Source organism: Eurosta solidaginis, chromosome 4 (genome assembly GCF_040869045.1).
Source record: "Eurosta solidaginis isolate ZX-2024a chromosome 4, ASM4086904v1, whole genome shotgun sequence".
In the NCBI taxonomy this organism is placed as follows: domain Eukaryota; kingdom Metazoa; phylum Arthropoda; class Insecta; order Diptera; family Tephritidae; genus Eurosta; species Eurosta solidaginis.
Window position 1 is genome coordinate 239,462,470 of NC_090322.1, and position 24,692 is coordinate 239,487,161.

Below are 24,692 nucleotides of genomic sequence, written 5' to 3' on the forward strand. Positions count from 1 at the left end.
TGAATTAACGTGTTTGTTAGTTTAAAGTTAATTTGTAAGTCTAGTCCGAAGGATTTAGTTTACATACAACGAGATTACCTTAATTTTCTTACTTAACTCCTAATTGTTAATTAAATAGGAAGATTTCCCACATACATTTCTCCTTTCGATTAAGAAGAAATTTTAGAGATGCTGATTGTTTTTCATAGAAAAAATACCATCTCTTTGATTCACAATGGCCATTAGGGCTAATTACATAAATCAGCTACCCAGATTGCGCATTCAGGAGTTCAAAGTTGTTTCGTTCTGCGCATATACGCCACAGTTGACTGCTTGAGCGAATGAAAGAAAGAGAAAAAAACAAGAACCAAAGGAAAATGACGTATGAATTGCCCATAAAAAAAACAGCTGATCTTTTGTTCACATGCGAAATGCGCAGTCTTCTTTGTGTGATTTGTGGGTGCCACATCTGTCATATTATTTTTACACATATTCTTATAAGGGTCGTTATTTTCGGGGCGACAGTTCAGCGCGACAACCAATCATGAAAACCGTTGTAGCATGTAATTAGCCCTATTGACTTAATATATATGAATAGGAATATTGTAGAGATGCCAAGGTATACGCCTTAAGTGAGTTTCAGATTGCCATCCCTAGATGAAAACACGAAATAAAAAAGCATTAACGAGATAAATTTAATATATGTGATCCGGCCTAGGAAAAGGTGGCTTGACTCAAAAAAGAAAATGCGAGAAACAGCTGTTAACAACTGTTTTTTTAGTCATACGCGAACTTTCCATAGGCCGGGTCACATATGATCTAATTCCTAGAGATAGGACAGATGTAAGTGAACGATTAGTCGAGAAAACGGCCTACGATAAATCTTTACAGTCAAAGCCAAAAAGAAAGTATCTCACACTTTTATAAAGCTCAGACACATCATTAAAATTATTGGACGAGCTAAAATTTGTCTATAATAGTTATGACTGAGTGAAACGCAGAATATGACTGTTAGTTGTACCAAAGAGGATAAATTATGATATAAGTGCCTCCAGTTTGCGACGAGTGGCGAGTAACTCGCTGGAAATCAAAAAATTGATGTCGAATGTTTTCTAAGAGGAACATTTTTGAATTGTCTCGCATTTATCCATCTGTAGGCACCTTGTGTAACTGTGCTCTTTCTAAAGATAATTAATTAATTAATTAAATACAGTCGAAAAATAAGCACAGATGCCCCACGAAAATGTATATAAGACATTTTATGCACATTTCGCCCAAAAAAAAAAAAAAGTGACTACCTCTTAAAAAGCATCGAGCAAATGGCTGCGAGTAACGAGTGTCTTCTCTTATCATAATTTATCCTCTTTCGTTGTACGTTGTATATATAGATAATTTCCGGCAGCTATCCGTCAAGAAAATAATTGTGAACATTGAACTTCATTTTATCTGATAACACCCTAAAATGTGCTATTCTGCAAAAAAGTTTATCGAATGAAGCTATCGGTAACATGGTTGAATGGATGAACCAGGTTGGAGAATGAACTCCACAAAAGCGTATACAAGTCATAAAAGTAAAGAAGATAAATAAATCTGGGAAAAATTAAAAATAGAAATAAAAGCATGATATTGGCAATTATATATAATTTAAAGAAAAATATAAGCATAACTGATACTCAAATCTAAAGTGTGAGCACTTCCGGAGTTGTGAAAAGTGACAAGTTTGTACTGAAAAAGTTAAGCAAAGAAACGAGCTGTAAATAAAGGATTGGCCAAGTTTTATCTGCTAGCATAGCTATATTGGAAGAATTAGAAGTGAAAGTCACTTCGTTTTCTGACGTCGTCGCGTCAAGTTCGGTTTTCCCCACAACTCAACCGCGTGCTATCAAGGGGCTTTACTCACGCGGTTTGAGAATAAAATGGCGGATAGTGCGGGAATCGAAAAGACAATATTAATTAAAAATACTTACAAATTGTGCGCTGTATTGTAAAAATATGCAAATTGTGCATATAAATAACAAATGAAATTGATAACCTGGCGTGGGCCACATAATACCAACTCGATTTACGTAAATCTGTCGTAACGGGAAAATCATTGAAGACACTTGGCAACAAGCCACTGAAAATTAATGTTTTTACATACATACAATGGAAATAAAATTCTCGGAAATAAACGGGACAATTTAACGGAGTAACTAAAATGTACAGTCATGTACACATAACCTGAATAAATATAAAATATAATAACGGAAAAGACGAAAATTACCAAAATTGGACAAAAACAACAATGGAATGGACTGGGGAATCTGTATATATTAAATTAAAACTTAAAAAATACACAAATTAAATAAACGAAAAATAATTACCAAAATTGGACAAAAACAACAATGGAATGGACTGGTGGAATCGAGATAAAACTTACCGGATTAGACAAATTGGATTTGAATCATACAACCAAAAAGTGATATTTAAACAAAGAAAGTGGACAAAAATACCAACTCAAACTGAAAATTAACAAAAATTGAAACTATTGTGATATGAAGATTTGGAAAATATCAACAAATTAAAGACCTTTACCAAATTAAATTGGACATAAACACAAATTTTATAAATAATCAAACATACATATAACTATAATTTGAAAATAACCTGGCGTGGTGCCATGAAAAAACCAGTTAACAAAGCACATAATTAAATACAAATAGCAAGCTACTACACATGGTTCTGGCCAGTTGGTATTACCATTGTGTATTAGTGGAGCCTAAATTACTTACATACTATGGAAAGTTAATCCAGAAATTAATCATTTTATGCATTGGACAATAACCTGGAACTGGGACTTTCAAATATAAGAAGGTCCTCCTCCATGCAATCAAATCCCAAAAAAAAAAAAAAAAAAAAAAAGAAGTGAAAGTAAATTGCAGATAAGTGCAGCATAAAGTGCACCATTGTCTGCTTAATTTGAACCATTTGCAAGTAAAAACAAGGAAAAGGAACGTACATTCCATAAATTGCTGAAGGTTAACAGTTATAGTGTTTGCAGCTAGGGCGAAGTCTCTGCACACAATTGGATTGTACGGGAGCTAACCAATCCTGCTAAGGAAGTGAGTAAGTACAAAAGCTTGCACCGAGTTCGACGCACATACACACACACTTATAGTTTTTTTTATATTTCTAACTCATTTTTATTCAAATTTCTTGCAGATAACATTTTTTCTTAAACTAAAGTGCATACATACATATATAAATATGACAACAATAAACATAAATTCACGGAAAAGTCCAATGCTTAAAAAGCAGGGCACAGACCAGTGGGTGAAGCTAAATGTAGGTGGCACATATTTCCTAACAACAAAGACGACGCTCTCCCGTGACCCAAATTCGTTTTTATCACGTTTAATACAAGAGGACTGTGATTTAATATCCGATCGGGTAAGAATGAAAATGAATATACGGAAGTTTATTAATTATGGTAGTATTAATTTACATAAGTTTTTTGGCGTTTTGTTTAAAAATTGTTTTCTACCAGATGCAAATTAAAATCAAAATAATTGCACACTACCTACAGCAGGCGACCAGCCAGGGTGTTTTTTGTGGGTTAAAACCCCTTATAAAAACTCCTGGTCATTATTTGAGTAAAAGAAATTTAAATAATACGTACATATATATTTTGTTATGTCGTGTTTTCTAATTGCCAGTTGGCAGGCAAAAAAACAGCAATAATGACTTTAAAAAGAGTATGTATGTATATTAAACTGGGTCGATTTTTATGGACGAAAATTAACCGATATCGCGCCATCGATTTTCGATAGGATTTGGGCTCAGGAAAAAAGTTCCACTACACATACCCAAAAAATAATTTTCGAGCCTGCGAAAAAAAAAAATGGCGAAATGGTCAATTTTTCGACCAAAACCCTCCCCAAAACCCAAAATATATTTGTTTAAAAAAAAAAATGTTGTAAAAACGTTGGCGATAACCTGTCTAATGTATATACAATAACACATATGTGTGTAAAATAACATATAAATTTGGTAGTTTTTTTTAAATCCAGTACACATTCGGCTTTTGCGTCGTTTTGGCGTTTGCGTTGCGCACACAGCTGACTTTGAACACACGTCTGGATTACAATCCAACAAGCAAAGTAAACGTAATGTAAGTTTGTAAGTTTTCTCGAAAAAAAAAACAGGCTTACAAAACCTTGATTTTTGTTTATAAATTGTTTAGAAATAAGCGTCAAATAATCGAAACGGCTCCTTGCTTTTAAGCTTATAAAAATTGCTAAAATAAAGCTTTTTATAAATATTTTTCTAATGCTTTATTAAACGATAGCTTTTATTTCTTTCTTTACTCTTTATTCAGTACTTGATTTACAATCATCTTACAGACAAATAACAAAAGGTTCTTATACATAAGTAAAAAGTGTTAAAAAATCAATTATTTCAATAATTTATACGTATAATACATGTGTACGCATATATAATTTTCTTACGTTTATTCATACATTACATCAAGTTTAGCTGCAATTCTAACGCATTCTTGGAGAATTCAGGAAGCGTTTTAAATGAAGCCATTCTCTTTCATATACAAACGTTTATGTAAATAATTTAAAAATTTTGCAAGTTGAAAAAAGTTGACAAAGAAACTTTTCGTATTTTACAATTTACTTTCACAGTTAAAATATATATAAACATTTACCCTCAACGCTTACGAAATGTTTTCTGACAAACATTAAAATATATTTAATATTGAAGACGCTTATATATCGTTTAACACAGCAAGTTTACTTTAAGTTACTTTTAAATACATTTACAGAAATGCCTGTTGGGAATTTTCTCAATCCACAGACAGCGCAACGGGAACGCCAAATAAAAAAGTGTTTAGTCTAAAGCCCCCAAATTTTATTTTTGGATGCGCCCCTGACCTACAGAAACCTATTCTGAGGATATACATATGTACGTATATATATCCGAAGCACACACCAAAAAATTTACACCTTACGCAAGGCTTGGTTCATATTAAAAAAAATTATTAAATAAATAAATTAAAATAAATAGCTGCTCATCATTGATTTTGTTATTGAACACGAAGGGTTTTAATTGACTTCGTTAAAGCTTCGTTCCAAATATTAACCGAAATATTCAAATATTACAAAAACAACAACAACCAACTGCTAGAATAGACATTTTTCGCCCCGTGCAGCGTGAGCTGAAACAGAAACGTCCTCAAAATTAGTGTAATATGCATTAAGAGAGGCATCTTTTTATGTACCCCTATAAGTTGCCTCGCTTTAAGCCCATTTTCACCACCCTTGAATGAAACCAATTAAGAGTTTACAATGTATGTTTTACGATAATAATATTTCTCAAAATATATCTCATTGGGAATAGATAGGTAGGGCAAATTGAATGTAGAAATAGCATGTCAACCTCGCCTATCCGTGAAGAATCCTGTTTCATTAACATCCGAGGCTCTGGCGACCCAGAACTTCTCATGGATCTAGGGAGTGGGAGCGCGGGTTGGCCTAGAGGGCGCATGTGGTCATAACAAATCGTTCCCGAGATGGTCGGGCTTGGTACCGGAACGTACCGGATCTGCATTCGGCAAAGGACCATCAAATCGATAACACTCCCCAAGGCCTTCGGAATCCAAATCCAGATGGTTTACTCTGACATATAATGAACAGTGTCAGCCGCAAAATAATACCTAGTCAAAAGTATTGAGTATATTGTTTTGTGCAAACCCATCAGAGAGTAAAACTTCACAAATTGTAAAATCCTTATAAAAAAATAATAAAAAAAAAAAATGAATAAAAAAACCATTAAAAATAAAAAAAAAACATTAAAAATAAAATAATAAAAATATTACAATTAAAAGATAAAAAAATTAATAGGAAATAATAAAAAAATAAAATAAAAAATAAATAAAAAGGAGAAAAATAGGGGGGGGGGGGGAATATATATATATATAAAAAGAAAGGTGAAACTTTATAAAATAAAAAACGCAGCGCTAGTATTCCCCTTTTTTCATAACCGCCCACACCATTTCTTGTAGTGCATTCCCACTATGCTCATAGCTTTGTGTTGTGCTTTGAGTTAATACAGTTTATTTTTTGGGGTATAAATAAACGAGGGTGGGTTAAATACCTGCACATGCACAAACGCATATGTACTCAATTTTTATTTAGATCAAAGTCAAATCATAAAAACTTAAATAGTGTTATGATCTGGCTGTTTTAGCTATAATAAGGTGATATACCCGCTACTGTAGACCTAAATCAGGCAAATCGTTTAACATAATAATGTAAATTTTGTCCTCACTGATAAATTCGGTTAATTTAACCTTTTTTATGCCAAATGCATTCATGCATAGACAAATCGGTTGACAGATTGTCTTAGAATATCGTTGGCTACTTGAAATTCAGAAATGTAAAGCCTATTTATAACTATTTTATTTGCAGGATGAAACAGGTGCCTACCTGATTGATAGAGATCCAAAATATTTTGCGCCCGTACTGAACTATTTGCGACACGGTAAACTTGTTTTAGATGGCGTCTCCGAAGAGGGCGTTCTAGAAGAGGCTGAATTTTACAATGTTACACAGCTCATAGCTTTACTCAAAGAATGCATTAATCATAGGGATCAGGTGAGTTTTCATATAAATATAAGTAAGAAATTGCAAGAAAAAGTAACTGTATTTCTCTAATTTACTTTAGCGACCACACGCCGATAAGAAACGTGTTTACCGTGTACTCCAGTGTCGTGAACAAGAATTAACACAGGTAAAGTACACAAAAAAGAAAAAGACTTATTAAATCATGATTTTACCAATTATTCCATTTTATATAGATGATCTCAACGTTATCGGATGGTTGGCATTTTGAGCAATTAATTAGTGTTGGCATGCAATATTCCAACTATGGACCATTTGAAAATAATGAATTTTTATGCGTAGTCTCTAAGGAATGTGGCTCATCGACGGGCCGTGAGTTGGAGCTAAATGATCGTGCTAAAGTGCTACAGCAGAAGGGTTCTAGAATGTAAGAATACGTACAGCCTAATCAATAACTCTCATCACTACAAGCGTATATACATTTATTTATGTAATTATATATTTAAATATATATACGCGTATTAAATATTTTTTATATGCAATTATTTGCGTGATATTTGATAGTTAAAGAAGTAATAATTTAAGTTTTATATTATTATCATAATGCAACAAAATGTATTCAAGTAAGTTAAATAGTATTAATAAGACACAAAAGTAACTTTGTACAGCTACTTTTCATAGTATGTATGTATATCGCTAGGTTTTTGTATTTACACTTATTTATAAATATACATATGCACATAGATGCGTATATAGTCCAGATGTGTAAGCTTACACTCTGCTGTTATACATTTGCATTTGAAAAAAAAAAATAATAATAATAATTTCGATAAAGCAAAGTTTGGTTTTGTTTATGAATGACATACGACTGGAAATACATTTGTATTTGTATTTAAATTATTATAATGGAACACCTGAATAAAATGGCATTATACTGGTTTAATTGAGCATCATAAGTTTGCAAACATTTAATAAAATAAATATTTGCAGGGCGCGATCATCTCCGAAGAGATTTTAGGTCGAGCTTCTCTTCCAACTTGCATTGTGCTGCTTTTAATTTTTCCTACAAGCTGACGGCACGGGATCTATATGTTTTGCGACGACTTCGAATGGCATCTGCAAGGCAGATGAGTTTTCACTGAGAAGCTTTTCAGCGCAGAAATACACTCGCTTAGAAAAACTTTTTTCTTATTTTTACTTGAATAGAAAGGAACATTTACTGGCGTATTGCGATGGTATCATTTTGCACCACGACTATCCTGCTGTTTATCTCATTTTTACACTAACAACAATTTGAGATATTCTGTCTGTATTAATTCGTGTCTTGTGTAGATTTTGTTTTTACGAAGTTCCTTTTTCTTTGCGAATGAATAGCTTTCTAACTGAAACAACTTTTTTTTGAAGTTTTTAATGTTGTTTTGCCCGGGAAGTGAAACCAGGATATTTGGTGTGGTAGATGAAACATGCTAACAAAATTTAACAAATGCGACTAATTTCCGTTTCCTTTTTCAGTTGATACTTGTTCAGTAAATTTTAAAGTGATTATGTATACAATGGAATACTTCTTCGACTGTTCGAAACATACAAGTTTGCATCCATTTAAGAATCTAAATAATTCAATAAAGTATAATTCCCATCGATGCTTGAATATTAGTTAACTCTTGTCCCAGTTGTAGGAAAAAATAAGAGGAGCATGACGTAAATTGGAAGAGAAGCTCGGCCTTAAATCTCTTCGGAGGTTATGGCGCCTTACATTTATTTATTTTATTTGTCCCAGTCGTATTATAAACAAAAATTTTTTGGAGCACGCTTAATAGAGATTAAAAAAATCGTTGTAGCAAACAATGCATTCATAAATTCATATAATCAAATGATAATGCATATAACAGGATGATAGAGTAGTGTAGTAGCCTTAGTAATTGTATATTGTTATCAATGCTTTTAATGTACTAAACGAGTGGACTGAAACTCTATTGTTTATTACCCGCACAAATAAATAAACTTAACTATTAATAAGTAATTACATTTATGAAACGTTAAATGTCACCATGCATAGAGTTCCCCACCCCACCAAGATTAGCACCTCTCTGAAGCGGCAAGACAACTTTTAAGTGGGAAAAAATTAACTAATGGGAAAATTGCTGTGAATTTGCTGTAAAAAAAAAATTTAATTTTTTATGGTGCACCGCCAACTGGTGTCTAAGGTGATTTTCGAAAGGTGGCATGCTAACTTCACGTGAAGTTGGCGGTGCACCATAAAAAAAAGTAAAATATTTTTTTTTTGGAATTTATAAAATATGCCACTTATCTACGGCAAATTCGTGTGCAATAATTATTTTTCTAGCTGGTCGCTAAGGTGGTTTTCGAAAAGTGGCACGCCAATTTCACGTGAAGTTGGCGGTGCACCATAAAAAAAGTTTATTTTTTTTTCGAAATTATAAAATACGCATCTTATCTACGGCAAATTTACGGCAAATTCGTGTGCAATAATTATTTTTCTAGCTGGTCTCTAAGGTGGTTTTCGAAAAGTGGCACGCTAACTTCACGTGAAGTTGGCGGTGCACCATAAAAAAGTAAATTTTTTTTTTTCGAAATTATAAAATATGCCACTTATCTACGGCAAATTTACGGCAAATTCGTGTGCGAGAATTATTTTCCCAGCTGGTCTCTATGGTGGTTTTCGAAAAGTGGCAAGCTATCTTCACGTGAAGTTGGGGGTGCACCATAAAAAAAGTAAATTTTTTTTCGAAATTAATAAATACGCCACTTATCTACGGCAAATTTACGGCACTTCACGTGAAGTTGGCGGTGCACCATAAAAAAAGTTAATTTATTTTCGAAATTATAAAATACGCCGCTTATCTGCGGCAAATTTACGGCAAATTCGTGTGCAATAATTATTTTTCTAGCTGGTCGCTAAGGTGGTTTTCGAAAAGTGGCACGCTAACTTCACGTGAAGTTGGCGGTGCACCATAAAAAAAGTTAATTTTTTTTCGAAATTATAAAATACGCCGCTTATCTACGGCAAATTTACGGCAAATTCGTGTGCAATAATTATTTTTCTAGCTGGTCGCTAAGGTGGTTTTCGAAAAGTGGCACGCTAACTTCACGTGAAGTTGGCGGTGCACCATAAAAAAGTAAATTTTTTTTTTTCGAAATTATAAAATATGCCACTTATCTACGGCAAATTTACGGCAAATTGGTGTGCGAAAATTATTTTCCCAGCTGGTCGCTAAGGTGGTTTTCGAAAAGTGGCACGCTAACTTCACGTGAAGTTGGCGGTGCACCATAAAAAAAGTTTATTTTTTTTCGAAATTATAAAATACGCCACTTATCTACGGCAAATTTACGCCAAATTTGTGTGCAATAATTATTTTTCTAGCTGGTCTCTAAGGTGGTTAGAATTTGCTGTAATTTATCCGTGAAAAAAAAAAAAAAATTGCCGCGGCCATCTTTAAGAAAATACAGGGTGGCACGCTAACTTCACGTGAAATTGGCGATGCACCATAAAAAAGTAAATTTTTTTTTTTTCGATATTATAAAATATGCCACTTATCTACGGCAAATTTACGGCAAATTCGTGTGCGAGAATTATTTTCCCAGCTGGTCTCTAAGGTGGTTTTCGAAAAGTGGCACGCTAACTTCACGTGAAGTTGGCGGTGCACCATAAAAAAAGTAAATTTTTTTTCGAAATTATAAAATACGCCACTTACCTACGGCAAATTTACGGCACTTCACGTGAAGTTGGCGGTGCACCATAAAAAAAGTTATTTTTTTTTTCGAAATTATAAAATACGCCGCTTATCTACGGCAAATTTACGGCAAATTCGTGTGCAATAATTATTTTTCTAGCTGGTCGCTAAGGTGGTTTTCGAAAAGTGGCACGCTAAATTCACGTGAAGTTGGCTGTGCACCATAAAAAAAGTAAATTTTTTTTTCGAAATTATAAAATATGCCACTTATCTACGGCAAATTTACGGCAAATTCGTGTGCGAGAATTATTTTCCCAGTGGTCTCTAAGGTGGTTTTCTGAGGGTGGCACGCTAACTTCATGTGAAGTATTTCTAAAATATGGCCGCGGCAAATTTTTTGTTTCACGGATAAATTACGGCAAATTCACGGCAATTTTCCCAATATGTAATTTTTTTCCACGTAAAAGTTGTCTTGCCAACTTCAGAGAGGTAAGATTAGCGGTGTGAATGAAATATCTTTGTTACAACTTCTTAAAAAATCACTTTGTATTGAATTGCAATCACTTATTTAATGGTGGGCTTTATTGTAATTAAATAGGGAAAACTAATAATATATACGGAATCAAATTAGAACAACAAAATATTCGAGTTATAAATGTATGTATGTATATTATCCAAAATCAACCGCCTTATACACAAATATTCGATACAGCATAACAAAATTTGCGAGTGTTTGCTGTATTGTATTGCTCAATTGTATACTTAGCATATGAACATTTTTTTGTTTTGGTGAGACACCCTAATGAATATTCAGGGAAAGAGAAATGTTTATAGAGAGAGAGAGGTAGATAGAGAGAGACGTAGATAGAGATAGAGGCGGAGAGTGAGACAGGTAGATTGAGAAAGAGATTAAGATATAAGCGTTGGCAGAGAGAGATAGACAGAGAGAGGGGCGGAGAGAGAGAAAGAGGTAGATACTTCAACCTAATAAAACCGCACTGCGTTTTTATTAGCGCATGCAAACAACCGGCGTTTTTTGCCCTAACCGAAATAAGCATGCGTGCGTGCGTAACTGAGCTGTCATATCTGTTAAATTTATTTGTAAAAATATTGACAGGTTCAAATTTTATAAGTTTGGTTAACAATTTAACAAAGAAAATAAAAAGAGAAAATTGAAATTTTAAGTGACATAAAGTAAAATAAAAATTAAACGTCAGCTGGCAGTAATCGTCAAATCTAAATGTCACGCAGAACAAAAATTGGAAATGGAGTTAGGTTTTCACGCAGTATGTGCATGAGACATTTTTGACAGAAAATGACTTGAGTGCGTTTATATTAGGTTAAAGTGTAAGAGGTAGATGGGAGTGAGGTAAAGGTGGATGAAGAAAGAGAGAAAATGAAAAGGAAAGAGATGGACGGGAAGATAAAGAGAGAGAGAGGTAGATGGAAAGCGAGGTAAAAGTAGATGAAGAAAGAGACGTAAAAAGCGGGAGAGTGAAATGGAAAGAGATATAGGGAGAGATAGAGAGAGAGACAGGCAAATCGAACGAGGAAGAAAAAAGCGAGAAGAGATAGTGTAGTACGCGCAGGCGAGGTGACGGAAAATATATTAAAAAAAAAAACAAGATATTTAAATGTATACTTTGGCCACCGATGCACTTCACTTATTAAGATTACGGAAAGAGTTATCAACCGGCAGTGTATAAATAACAAAAACTGTGACGCAGATATAGGAAATAAGTAAATGAAAGTAGAACGCACAATTAAACTCAGTAGAATTTAAATTTATAGATATAGTGAAATAATATACATATGTATGTATGTACTGGGGTGGGACTATCTGCATATTCGAATATCCGGATAGCCATCCGGATATCCGTTGACACGGATACAATCCGGACGGCATGGATATCCGGTTAATATTCGTTTTTGAAACTATCCGGATATCCGGATTTATGAAGATCCGGTTAATAAACGTATTTTTGGATATCCAGTGAAAGCAACAAATTGATGTACCATATATGTTTATTTAACATTAATAACAATAAATTCGTGGGGCAGTTAAATCAATTAACAGTGTTTTTCACAATATAAACAAATGGCACTGTTCTTATTTTCACTTGTTTGTAAAATTGTAGCTTTTTAATTTTTGACACGTTCATTTAATAATCTACAAACATATTTTGTGAATAAATTTTCGATGTTTGCTTCGTTCAATTCTGATATCCGTTTACGTATCCGGATAACCGAACAGCGGATATCCGGATTTCCGATTTGTGAATCCGGATAGCCGGATTTTTTGCTTAGCTATCCGGTTATTCGAATATCCGGTTTATCCGGATAGTTGAAAAATCCGGATGCAGTTCACAGGCCTAGTATGTACGTATAAATCTCCCTTCGTACATATATGTATATATACACATAAAAAAAAATATATATATACACATATACGATTTTAATACATACATACATATACGAATTATTAGTAGTTAAATTAGTTATAATTAAATGCATGCGCCTTTGGTAAACAATAACCAAATAATATACTCACCATAACGCATGCCCACATGTGTATATAAAAATGTATTTATGTATGTAATATATACATAAATAAATGTAACTAATATTATATGTCTGCAATTCGTACAATTCGTAATGCATATTTAGGATAACCAAACACAATAATTAAAAAAATGCTATTAATAAATTAGTACAACTAGGCCGTAAACTCATAATGCCTACAACGTTAAAATTTGTTTTAACAACAAAAACATTGATTGGCAAGTGTGCTACCAAATTGGATTGGAAAAAAAAGGATGCTTTTTTCCTTGGTTTGCATTTTTATACTCATCTGAGCAGAGCTCACAGAGTATATTAATTTTGTTCGCTTAACGGTACCCCGTAACGCCATAAACTAATCGAGATAGATATATAGATATAGACTTCTATATATCAAAATGATCTGGACGAAAAAAGAAATCCATTTAGCCATGTCCGTCCGACCGTAAACACGATAACTTGAGTAAATTTTGGGCTTTATTGATGGTATGTAGGTTCCTGGGCACTCATCTCAGATCGCTATTTAATATAAACGAAATCGGACTATAACCACGCCCACTTTTTCGATATCGAAAATTTCGAAAAACCGAAAAAGTGCGATAATTAATTACCAAAGACGGATAAAGCGATGAAAGTTGGTAGGTGGGTTGACCTTTCGACGCAGAAAAGCAAACTTTGAAAATTTGGACAATGGGTGTGGCACCGCCCACTTTCAAAAGAAGGTAATTTAAAAGTTTTGCAAGCTGTAATTTGGCAGTCGTTGAAGATACCGTGATGAAATTTGGCAGGAACGTTACTCCTATTACTATATGTGTGCCAAATAAAACTTAGCAAAATCGGATGACGAACACGCCAACTTAAAAAAAAAATTTTTTTTGAAGTCTAATTTTAACAAAAAATTGAATATCTTTGTAGTATATAAGTAAATTATGTCAACATCCAACTCCAGTAATGATATGGTGCAACAAAATACAAAAATAAAAGAAAATTTCAAAATGGGCGTGGCTCCGCCCTTTTTCGTTTAATTTGTCTAGAATACTTTTAATCCCATAAGTCGAACAAAAATTTACCAATCCTTGTGAAATTTGATAAGGGCATAGCTTCTATGACGATAACTGTGTTCTGTGAAAAGGCGAAATCGGATGAAGCCACGCCCAGTTTTTATACACAGTCGACTGTCTGTCTTTCCGCTCGGCCGTTAACACGACAACTTGAAAAAAAAATCGATATATCTTTACTAAACTTAGTCCACGTACTTACCTGAACTCACTTTATCTTGGTAATAAAAAAGGGCGAAATCCGACTATTATCGCGCCCACTTTTTCGATATCGAAAATTTCGAAAAATGGAAAAAAATGCCATAATTCTATACCAAATACAAAAAGGGGGATGAAACATGGTGATTGGATTGGTTGTTTGACGCAAAGTATACATAACTTTAGAAAAAACTTTGTAAAATGGGTGTGACACCTACCATATTAAGTAGAAGAAAATGAAAAAGTTCTGCAGGGCGAAATCAAAAACCCTTGGAATAATGGCAGGAACACTGTGCGAAAACGCCTTCACATATACAACTAAGGGCCACTCCCTTTAATAACCCTCATTAATACCTTTAATTTGATACCCATTTCGTACAAACACATTCTAGATTCACCCCTGGTCCCCCTTTATGGCGATATCTCGAAAAGGCATCCACCTGTAGAACTATGTCCCACTCTCTTTTAAAATACTCTTTAATACCTTCCATTTGATACCCATGTCATACAAACGCATTCCAGGGTTATCTGCCCTAGGCTAATTTTCCTACATGGCGATTTTCCATTATTTTGTCTCCAAAACTCTCAGCTGAGTATGCAATGTTCGGTTACACCCGAACTTAGCTTTCCTTACTTGTTTTTATTAGGTTCACTTACTAATTTTTTCATCACCGGTTTCACTGAATCCTTCATTCTTCGCACTTGTAATATAATAATAATGTAGACAAGGCAATGCGTCGTGAAAACAGGCGAGCACTTTAACACGAATACCATTACCATCACCACCGCAGAAGTTAAAGTAGCCATCAAAAAGGTAAAGCCTTCCAAGTCAATGGTCCTAAACGGCACAGGCATGCCAATGTTGAACCACCACACCGATGAGGGCGTAAGCTATTTGCCGCAGGCTTTCAACTTTTCAATGAAATCCTTCGTCAAAAAGGGAAATTGACCCAAAATAAATCGAGATTTTGACTTATATAACTGACGTATCATGTAACTTCCCTTCGTATCGTATTCGATCCGTGATGGTATGTTACGATTCGCCCCCTGCCTTCCCCACAAGAAGGAGATACTATCATTTCCTATGCCGACGGCTGCCTGATAATGGCAACAGGACTCTTCAATAGAGGAATTAGTTTCTAAAATAAACAGCAATCTCCCCAGTTTTTCTGTTTGCTTCACCCCGCGCGACTATCACTGTCCTTTGTTTATATAATTGCTCAAATTTCAATGGAACTCATGGAACTTGGGGGTGGGGAGGGAAGGTTGGCCTGAAGGTTTAATATGGCCATATAAATCGTTCCCGAGATGGCCGGGCTAGCACCTTAATGGAACTGTGTTACCGGAGCGTACCGGATCTATATCCGGCAAAGGACCATCACATCGATAACACTCCCCAAAGCCTTCAGGGGGCAACCTTATCGCTACAACAACAACAACATCACTGTCCAAATCCACTGCCACGCTGTTCACGACGTGGACGAAACATATGACACAAATATTTGAAGTTCATGTTGATGACATTACGCTACCGACTGCCAGTCACCCAAAGATCTTAGGGGCAATGTTCGTTAACACTTTTAACTCCCAGGCACATGCCTCCGAAATTTTATTTAAAGCAAAAAAACCGCAACAAAATTATCAAGTCGCCAGCCGGCAGAAAATGGGGAAAAGGTAAGAAAACGCTGCTAACAACTTAAAAAGCAATTGGCCGGCAGCTCATATGCCACGCGTCGCCAGGTACATCGCCTGTCCCAAACAACACACACTGGAAAAGGCTGCAGGCCTGCCAAAATGCTGCACTCAGAACTGCCACGGGATGTTTTTTTTATGACCGCTGAAGATCGTCTGCATTCTAAGGTAAAAGAGCTCAATATAAAAGAGCATAATGAAATGCTGAACAGATGGGTTTTTTGCTGATAATCACAAACCTGAACACCTCAGCAAATTTCTGCTTTAACTAAAGCCACGCCTCCAAGAGGTATAAGGAAACATTTCCGTAAGCACTATGATAAAATCTGACACCTGCCTACGCACCTGTTGATAAGCGTAAAGAGGTCCTACAATATACAATATTCAACCCTTGCAGAAAAGAAAGAAGCCTACCAAGAGAGACATGGGTCACTCTGATACAACTTCTTTCGGAATCCTATAATAGGTTAAACTTTCAGTTGTCCAGAATCAACCCCGACATACGTAGATAATGTACATATTTCATTCATGCGATGTGTCCCCAATTACAACAACAATCTTTCTTAAATGTAATGTGAAACCCACGCCTCTAACAGCAACATCCCTATGGCCCAACTCTGTTGAAACTAGTAGTTTCCTTGGACTCCCATTAGAAGACTTCAACGACAATTTCTGAGTGGTTACATCTATTAAACACAACAACAATAGCAGCTTAAGGCCAAGCTTCTCCTTAAATTAGTGGATTCCTTCTTTTGAAATATGCTCCCTAAAACCCGTAGATGAGAAGAAAAGCAACCGCAATACACCACGCAGCCGACTGCTATGTTATTTAGAGCCTTTTTCACAAAGGAACTTTTAATTTTTTTTGTTTTAGACCTTTATCTCAAAAATTTAAATGCATTTAAAGCTTAAAAACTTGAGGTCGTTTTAATACCTGAAAATGAGACAAATGTAATCTGTAATCAGTCAAAATATGAAAAAAATATGTGCGATAAAATCCTTGCATTTTTTCTCAAATTTTACTAAAATATTTGAAAAAATTGTCTCATGAAGTTGCATATTTTTAACATTCTCTAGTCAACTTATAATCGTTGATCATAAAGTAATAAAAAAAAAACTTCTGTTAGGACCGAATCGAATTTCGTACAAAATCGAGCCGAACATTTTTTATTGACGAAAACAAGCAATGATTCGATTGTAAAAAACCTTTTTTTTTAATGAAACATTTTTCCAATTTTCAACTTTTCTTTATTTATTTCCAGTTTTTTCTTAGTTTACCTTCCGATTAAAAAGATAAGTTTTTACTGCATTTTTTAAATTTTGTGCTATTTTTTTTGCTATTTTAGTTCAAATTCAGTTTTCTTTTCCAAATTGTTTTGTAGAGTTTCGTTTTGATTTCTTAACATCTTCTTTCACCCATTTTATTAATATTTTCCAATAATTTTTGTTTTTTTTTTTAATGAAAAAATATTTTATTTTTTATATTCAATATAAGTTTTTAATTTCTGGTGCATCTTTTTAAAAAAAAAATTTGTTTTCATTGAAATTAAAATTAAAATTTAATTTTAATTTAAACTATTATTTAAAATTTTTAAATATTTTTTGTTTTTAATTTTAATTTTAAATGTAACTTGAATTTTAACTTTAGCTTTAAATTAAACTGTTATAATTTTTACTTTAATTTTAGCCTTCATTTTAACTGTAATTTATAATTTAGTTTTAATTGAATTTTTTATTGTTATTTAAATTACAATTTTAATTTTTTTACTGTAATTTAAATTTTTTTATTTTGATTTTGAGTTTAATGTTAGATTTAAATTCTAAATTTCATTTTAATTTTTATTTAAATTTAATTTCATTTAAATTTTAGTTTTGAATTTAATTTTAATTTTATTTTTTATTTTGATTTTAGTATTAGATTTAAATTCTAAATTTAATTTTAATTTTTATTTAAATTTAATTTAATTAAAATTTTAATTTTAAATTAAATTTTAATTTTGAATTTAATTTTAATTTTAACTTTAATTTTGATGCATGTTTGTATGTTTAATGGTGTGTTCAAATTTTACCTAATATTTAAGAATTCATGAGCTTACGACCGATTTATAATAATTGAATATTCAATTACAAATATTTAATTATTTAATTATTGGATATTCAATTATTAGAAATAAAAATATTAAATTATTATAAATAGAATTATTCAATTATTATAAACAAAAATATTCAATTATTATAAATGAAAATATTCAATTTAATTTAAGTTTAATTTAATTTAAATTAAGTTAAATTAAACTTTAATTTAACTTAATTTCAGCTTAACCGGTGTTAAGCTTATGAATTCTTAAATATTTAATTTTAACTTTAATTTTAACTTAAAAATTAGTTTTAATTCTAGTATTAAATTCAATTTTAATTAATTCCAAAATTTTCATTTAATAAAAATTTTTTTTTAGTTCTTTTTTGTTGTTAAATAGTTTTTCCCCGAAATTTTTATTTTCTTATGATTGCGTATTATTATTCGTATTCCTTAATTAAAATAAAATTTTCTGCTTTCTTTCCAAACATTTTTTTTTCATTATGTACATTTTTTTTTATCAAATCTGTCCCTTTTTATTATTTATTATATTATTCTAAGCAGAGAGTTTCAAGTCATTTAAAGAAATTTTATTTTATTTAAAAAACATGAAAAATAAAATGTATTCCTAATTTTCCCTTTAAAAAAGTCTTCTTAACATTTTAATTTATTTTAAATATTTCTTCTCTCTGTTCTGGTTTTTTTTAAATTTACCTTTATTATTTTTTTTCTTTTTTTTTGTGTTTATATTTTTATTTTCGTTTGTTTTTCAATTCTTATTTTTTTAATATTTTATATTTTTTTATATTTTTTAATTTTTAATATCGCTTTTTTCTATATTTTTCTTTTTTATAAAAGATTTCCGGCCTCGTAATTCTTAGTAAAAAGTTGCTGGTGATATGAAGAGCACTAAATTTTCTGTTTAAATAAAAAAAGATATGCTGGTTATTTTCTTTAACTTAAACCTTTTACAGAAATAACCTTTAGTTTTACCGTAACGATAGTAGTTAAAAAAATACTCAATTGCCTAATTATCAAAAAAAAAAAAATACTTTTAATTGTTTTTTAACGTTTTGTTTTTTGTTTTTTCTTTAATTGCAGTCTCGGAATATAAAGTAGAAGCGAAACGCCACACCGCTGCCACCATCTCACCACAACCACCGCCATCTCCCCACACCACCCTGTAAAATCACTACGTAGTGAGCTAACTAGCGTAGTAAAGCTACTGCCGCAACAAAGCTTATAGTAGCAACCACATTTATCATCAACATCATAATTATCGACATCATAATTACCATTATTTTCATCAACACCGTTTATGTCAACTCCACAGCCCCCATCACCAACACACCACCAATTCCCAACCAAATCACCGCCCGCTTTCGCCTTTCAACGTCACCACAATTGGCATGTTAAAAGTCACCGAATACACTTTCGGCATAACAAAACAGCAATAACAACAAAAAAAAAGTTTGACTTAAAAAAAATAAAATTATTGATTTTCCTTATTTTGTTTGGATTTTGCATACTTACATACAAATAAAAATTATAATAAGAGCAATGCGTAATTAACCATTTATACACTGTAGTTACACACGCATACAACGGCATTAATATGCATACATATGTATGTACATGTAATACATATTATATATTTACATTATATAAATAAATGAGAAATTATTTTTAAACGTAATAATTAAAAAAGCTATACTCTATGATTTTTCACAAACGCGAACCGTTTTTTAAGTAAAAATGTTTTTATTGAACATAATTGTCATTAATACTACAAAATACAAAAACAAGTGAGTAAAAAAATATAATGTAACAAAATTGTGAAAGAATAAAAAAAAAAAACAGGTTCTGAATTTAGAATAAAAAGAAAAAGAAAAAAATTTTAAGTTTAATACCGTTTTCGCACAGAAACTTAATGGAATCACAATTATATTTAATGAAATAATTAAGTTTCCGTTTTCATACAGGGCCTTCTGCTTCATTAAGCGAACATCTGTCAGCAGCTCCAAAAAAATATGTATTTCGTTTTTACAAAAAATAGGATAATGGAAAGCAGACGTTTCCTTCTTAACTATAAATACAATCAAAATTAATGCATGCACAACTACCCATAAATGTTGCACCTAACCCAATATGTGCTTATTTTCGAAAAGGCCATATTCACCCCAATTCTGCATTTCGACTTGGATTGGAATTTTTTCGATTTGGCAAATTTGGTATTCTGTGCTCCAATTTCTTTCGATCCAACTTCGAATCGTTCGATTTTGCGTATTCTGCATTTAGATCGTAGTTCCATTTTTCTAAGTTGCAAATTAGTTGGCGGAAAAATATTTTCTTTTTATTTTTTTATTAATTTATAACAGAATTTCAACAAAAATGTAAGTAAAACTTGTTAAGAAACGTAAAAGGCTTGATGATGATTGTTTTTTATATGTTTCCAGGTCAAAAACAACATGTCGATGTCGAAGTCCTTGGACGTATTTGCCCTGCAAAAGTATCTAACACATACTTGAAAGCATCCTTATTAAGTCGAAAGTTTTTTTTTGAACCTAAATAATTCATTAAACTTTACCACTTTTAAGTTCAATTTCTTACAATTCGTCACTCATCTCAAATGGATTACACAAATCTCGCAATATTTGCCTTTCCATTCTCGCCTGGCGATTTTCGCATGCGTTGCTTTCCAACTCCACAAATAATGCCGCGGCTATTGATTCCATTATAATATACAGCTATAATTTGTGTCTGTTCGTTGGGTCCAGTTATATGCCAAAGCATGCTGCCGGAGTAGAGGAAGGTGAAGCGAAAACGTAAACAATCCTTGCGGAAGGAATAAATAAATCTTTAAAAAGTATTTTAGGCCAGTGCAATGAAATTAGCATCCATAAAATTCAGAAAATGTCAACAATATTCGTGCAGGAATCCGTTTTAACAAAACTTGGTGGCCACGGCAGGGAATTGGCTAAAAGAACAACAAAAACACACTTATAATTATGAAAGCACTTCACTCAAAAAAATATAACACGGCGGCAATATATTCTATTGTTTTTTTTGTACGGCGATTCCGCCGTAATGCAGAATACCCAACTTCGATTAAAGCGGAGCGTAGAACGGTAACGTAATCGAAATGCAGAATAGGGGTGATTATCTTTTGCAGCAAATGCAGCGAAAATTAAATTTTGAATTTTTCTCGTATTTTCCTATTTTTAGTAAATTATTGAAAATAATTTATTTTTGATTGTCATTTGTTACATTGACAATAAAATTCGAAGCACCAAGCAAAACCGACTGGATTTTTCACTCGATTAGGCAATAATGAGATAATTAAAAAATTTGTATTTTGTATGGAAGATTGAGTTCAATTAGGGCTTTGATGTGGAAAACTTGACTAATTATTTCATTAAGCCTCTGTGTGAAATTGGCATAAGCTAACTTGTATGCATGTATGTCGGCAATGTTCAAAAGCGCATTAATTGTAAAACTGTTGTCATGTGATTTATTCAAACTCAATGCATGGAGAGTTGCACACGAGGCATCGGCTGCATGCAAGCTACTAAGCATAAAAGCTTTATAGCCAAACTCCATAGGCACGCGTAGACGTTTGCGTTCGTAGGCGTTTTTAAACTTTTTCGTACGAAAAAGCCACCTCCATAGTACGCATTTACTTGCGTTTGAGAGTTCGAAACTGCGCGCGGTTTCATTTGGTAAATTTCTAATAATAATACAAGCAATAAATTGATATAGGCATATTTGCATAACAAATAAATATTTTAATAATAATAAATTACAAAGTTGGAAAATTTTACCGCAAATTAATTCTGTATACTTAAAAGAAACAATCAGCAAGACGTAAGCTGCTATTAAAATAATATTGAAGTTGGCTGCTACACACATGAAAACGCATTAAAGTAGAAAATATGCTACATTGATGCGTTCGAATGCGTTTTCGGACTTAACTTTGAATTTGCATTTGTTTATGTGCGTGCCTATGGAGTCCATCTCGTAATTACATATGTATTTAACCCATCTTTCAAACGCACGCATACGACTTCGCGTGCTATGGAGTTACAATTTTTTGGCAATGCTGGTCGCTAGGCGTACGTACGCTTGGAAAACAGGAAGAACAAGAAGTTTGCTTACCTTTTTTGTATGCAAATGTCTGTAATTAGTTCTAAAGTTAATATACATTTTCAAAATAAGAGAAAGTATTTAAAACAAAAAAAAAATGCTTGGTTAGACATTGTTGATGCCATTAAATTGTCGAAAAATGTCCCAAACTAGAAATCCCTTTTTTCATTTTTTTTCATTTTCGTTAGCTCAGAAAAAAACTAATGAATTGCATAAAGCAAACTATGTTAATCAATTTCGAAATAATTCAAGAAGTTTTTAAAAATCTTCATAGAATTTAGCAAATTATTCCTGCAAGTTTTAAAGTGCTCGTACAAAGTGTACCAAATATATTATTAAAACCTATTTCGAAAATGTTTTCGAAATAATTTGAAAAGTCGAAAAAATCCTTCAAATCTTGAAAATTTTAAAATTATTTTCGTTAATTAAAGCAAAAATCCCAATGAATTATGTAACAAATACTTTGCAATTCTATTTCGGAAATGTTTTCGAAATAATTCGAAAAGTGCCTGAAAATATTCATTAAAAATTTTAAATAATTTTCGTTAGTTAAAATGAAAACTAATCAATAATATTACGAAACGCTAAAAACCCAATTTCGAAAACGTTTTCGAACAAGGACATTCTGGTTTAGAGGGAGAGCAGATAAGTAGGGTGATGCGCTCGATAGTAGAGAGATGAGAGACATGATACCCGTAGATCAGCTAACGAGTTGTGATGGTGACGTGCCATCATCGGTAGTTTGTCAACACCATCATGAAAAAGATTCAATGTTGTTGCTTTTAGAAAATTTGTAGAGCTCAGCCGCGTTGCATAAAAGTCGTAAATTAGAGTATAACTGCAACGTATAGAACAAAATTAAGAAAACTAAAGAAAAATTAATAAAAATGTATGCGAACGTGAGTTATTGTATAAAATGATATTAAAAATGCAAGTTGAAAAAAATACAAGCAGAAGTTATTAGCAAATTTAAATCGGTATTTTCTTTTTTGTTAATATAAAAAAATATTAAATGAGTTTAAAATACACTATGCCAATCAAATTCGAATTTCGAAAATAATCGAAAATTTTCCAACGTGCTGTTTTATGGAACATTTTTTGACAAAGGGTACTTTTTTCAAATACAAAGCGTAGAAAATGGATTTTTTATATGAAAGCAATTCTGAATCACACTTGGTAAGAAAAAAATTGTCGTATATCCTTGCGAGTTTCGAGAGGCATCAGCCTTTAAATAAAAATAAAAAAGAGAAAAAGAGAATAACTAATAAAATTTGCAAATCTGCATTTATTATTTTTTATACTCGCAGCTGTATGTTATTAATGCTTTAAATTTAAATTTCGTTAAGAATTTTTTGCGTTAGTAAGAAATTTCAAGTGAATATTTAATATGTTACGTTATCAATAAAACGTATTTTACACTGTTTACTGAAGCACCCTAAAAATATGCATAGTACGCACACATGTGAGTTAAATAATAGCAGTTATTTGTTATTTCCGCTAAGTAAAAAAAACCTTAATGCATTACATAACGAAAACTCGGTAAATAAATTTCGAAAAGGTTTTTAAAATTTATTAGAAATCAGCATTTTTTTTCAAATTTCCAAAAAATTTCGAAAGAAAGCGGTTTGAATATGAAGTTTTGCAGTACAATTCATTTTAGTCCGACAAAGTGCAAGTTTGATTTCTTCTATACAAAAAATAAAGACCACACTTTGTACGGAATAAAGAAAATAACGCTTCGTAAACAATTTCTTAAAATATCAATGCCAATTTAGCAATCTTGCACTTTGTTGGACTAAAATGAATGGGATACCAAAACTGCATACTTAAAACGATGTTCAAAACTCGAAATAAAAATTTGGAAATATTTTTGCAGATTTTTAAAAAATTTTCGTATTTTCCAAATTTTACGAAAACGTTTTCGAAATTGGTGTAAATAGTTTTTGATATAATACAATATATTTTTTTTTAAATAGCTTATTAAGAGAAATCAGAGATAGAATTTGCAAATAATTTTTTCTGCTATTATTTTATTCGCAGGTGTACATATGTATACGCAAATAATATACATACAAAGACACATACATACATACATACTTATACAGAACATAAGGTTCTAAAACAAATTAATAAATTTATTGAAAACGTTTAAAATTTACCTTTAACTGGTGCTTGGCGGAGCCGCAATGTGCCACCACAGTATGTGCTCCATTCTAGCAAGCAAGTTTTAACAAGCATCACCATGCGTAAATGTTTTTACGAATGCTAAGTAGTGAAGTGTAAGCATATAATTTTTTTTCATATAAATGCTTTTAGTTAAGACACTACATGAGACCTCAAAAACGTAGCTAGGTGGAAAACTATGAAAACTAGCAATCATTTAAGGGTTAATCAAATCAGTTGGAGCTTCAACTGGTTCATTTCATATATGAAATTTGCACTCCAAAGGCATTAAATTAAGGATTTTTTAAAATTTACTGAAGACCATAAACATATTATTTATGTATGTATTATAATGAAATAGCAACTAATTTGTGAAATTAACTTTATAAATAAAAAATTAAAAAGCTATTAAATTATAAAGAATTTATTTACTTTTTGGTGGGTTTTCTCAGAAAAATCAAATAAAACAAAAGTCAGTCTGTGGCCCAGAGCCCTTTTGTGGGCTCGCGGAGGCACACACTAA

General features: G+C 32.2%; 1 protein-coding gene across 2 annotated transcripts; it reads left to right on the forward strand.

Moving 5' to 3' along the window:
- The first annotated feature begins 1,795 nt into the window (after positions 1-1,795).
- inc (BTB/POZ domain-containing protein inc) lies at positions 1,796-24,592 on the forward strand. 2 transcript variants are annotated; one of them, XM_067785228.1, is made up of 6 exons: positions 1,796-3,084; positions 3,181-3,408; positions 6,435-6,620; positions 6,691-6,756; positions 6,824-7,014; positions 18,965-24,592. In XM_067785228.1, the coding sequence occupies exons 2-6, from the start codon at positions 3,226-3,228 to the stop codon at positions 18,975-18,977; spliced, it is 639 nt and encodes a 212-aa protein (XP_067641329.1). In that variant the 5' UTR covers positions 1,796-3,084; positions 3,181-3,225; the 3' UTR covers positions 18,978-24,592. The 2 variants fall into 2 exon arrangements, with proteins under 2 accessions (XP_067641329.1, XP_067641330.1); XM_067785229.1 differs by having other exon boundaries at positions 1,796-3,080.
- The last annotated feature ends 100 nt before the right edge of the window (positions 24,593-24,692 follow it).

Bases quoted from the DNA above. Each gene is read 5' to 3' on its own strand.
- inc (XM_067785228.1), top strand. From the start codon at position 3,226: ATGACAACAATAAACATAAATTCACGGAAAAGTCCAATGCTTAAAAAG. The intron at 6,621-6,690 runs GTGAGTTTTCAT...AATTTACTTTAG, and splicing joins GCATTAATCATAGGGATCAG to CGACCACACGCCGATAAGAA. The intron at 6,757-6,823 runs GTAAAGTACACA...CATTTTATATAG, and splicing joins GTGAACAAGAATTAACACAG to ATGATCTCAACGTTATCGGA.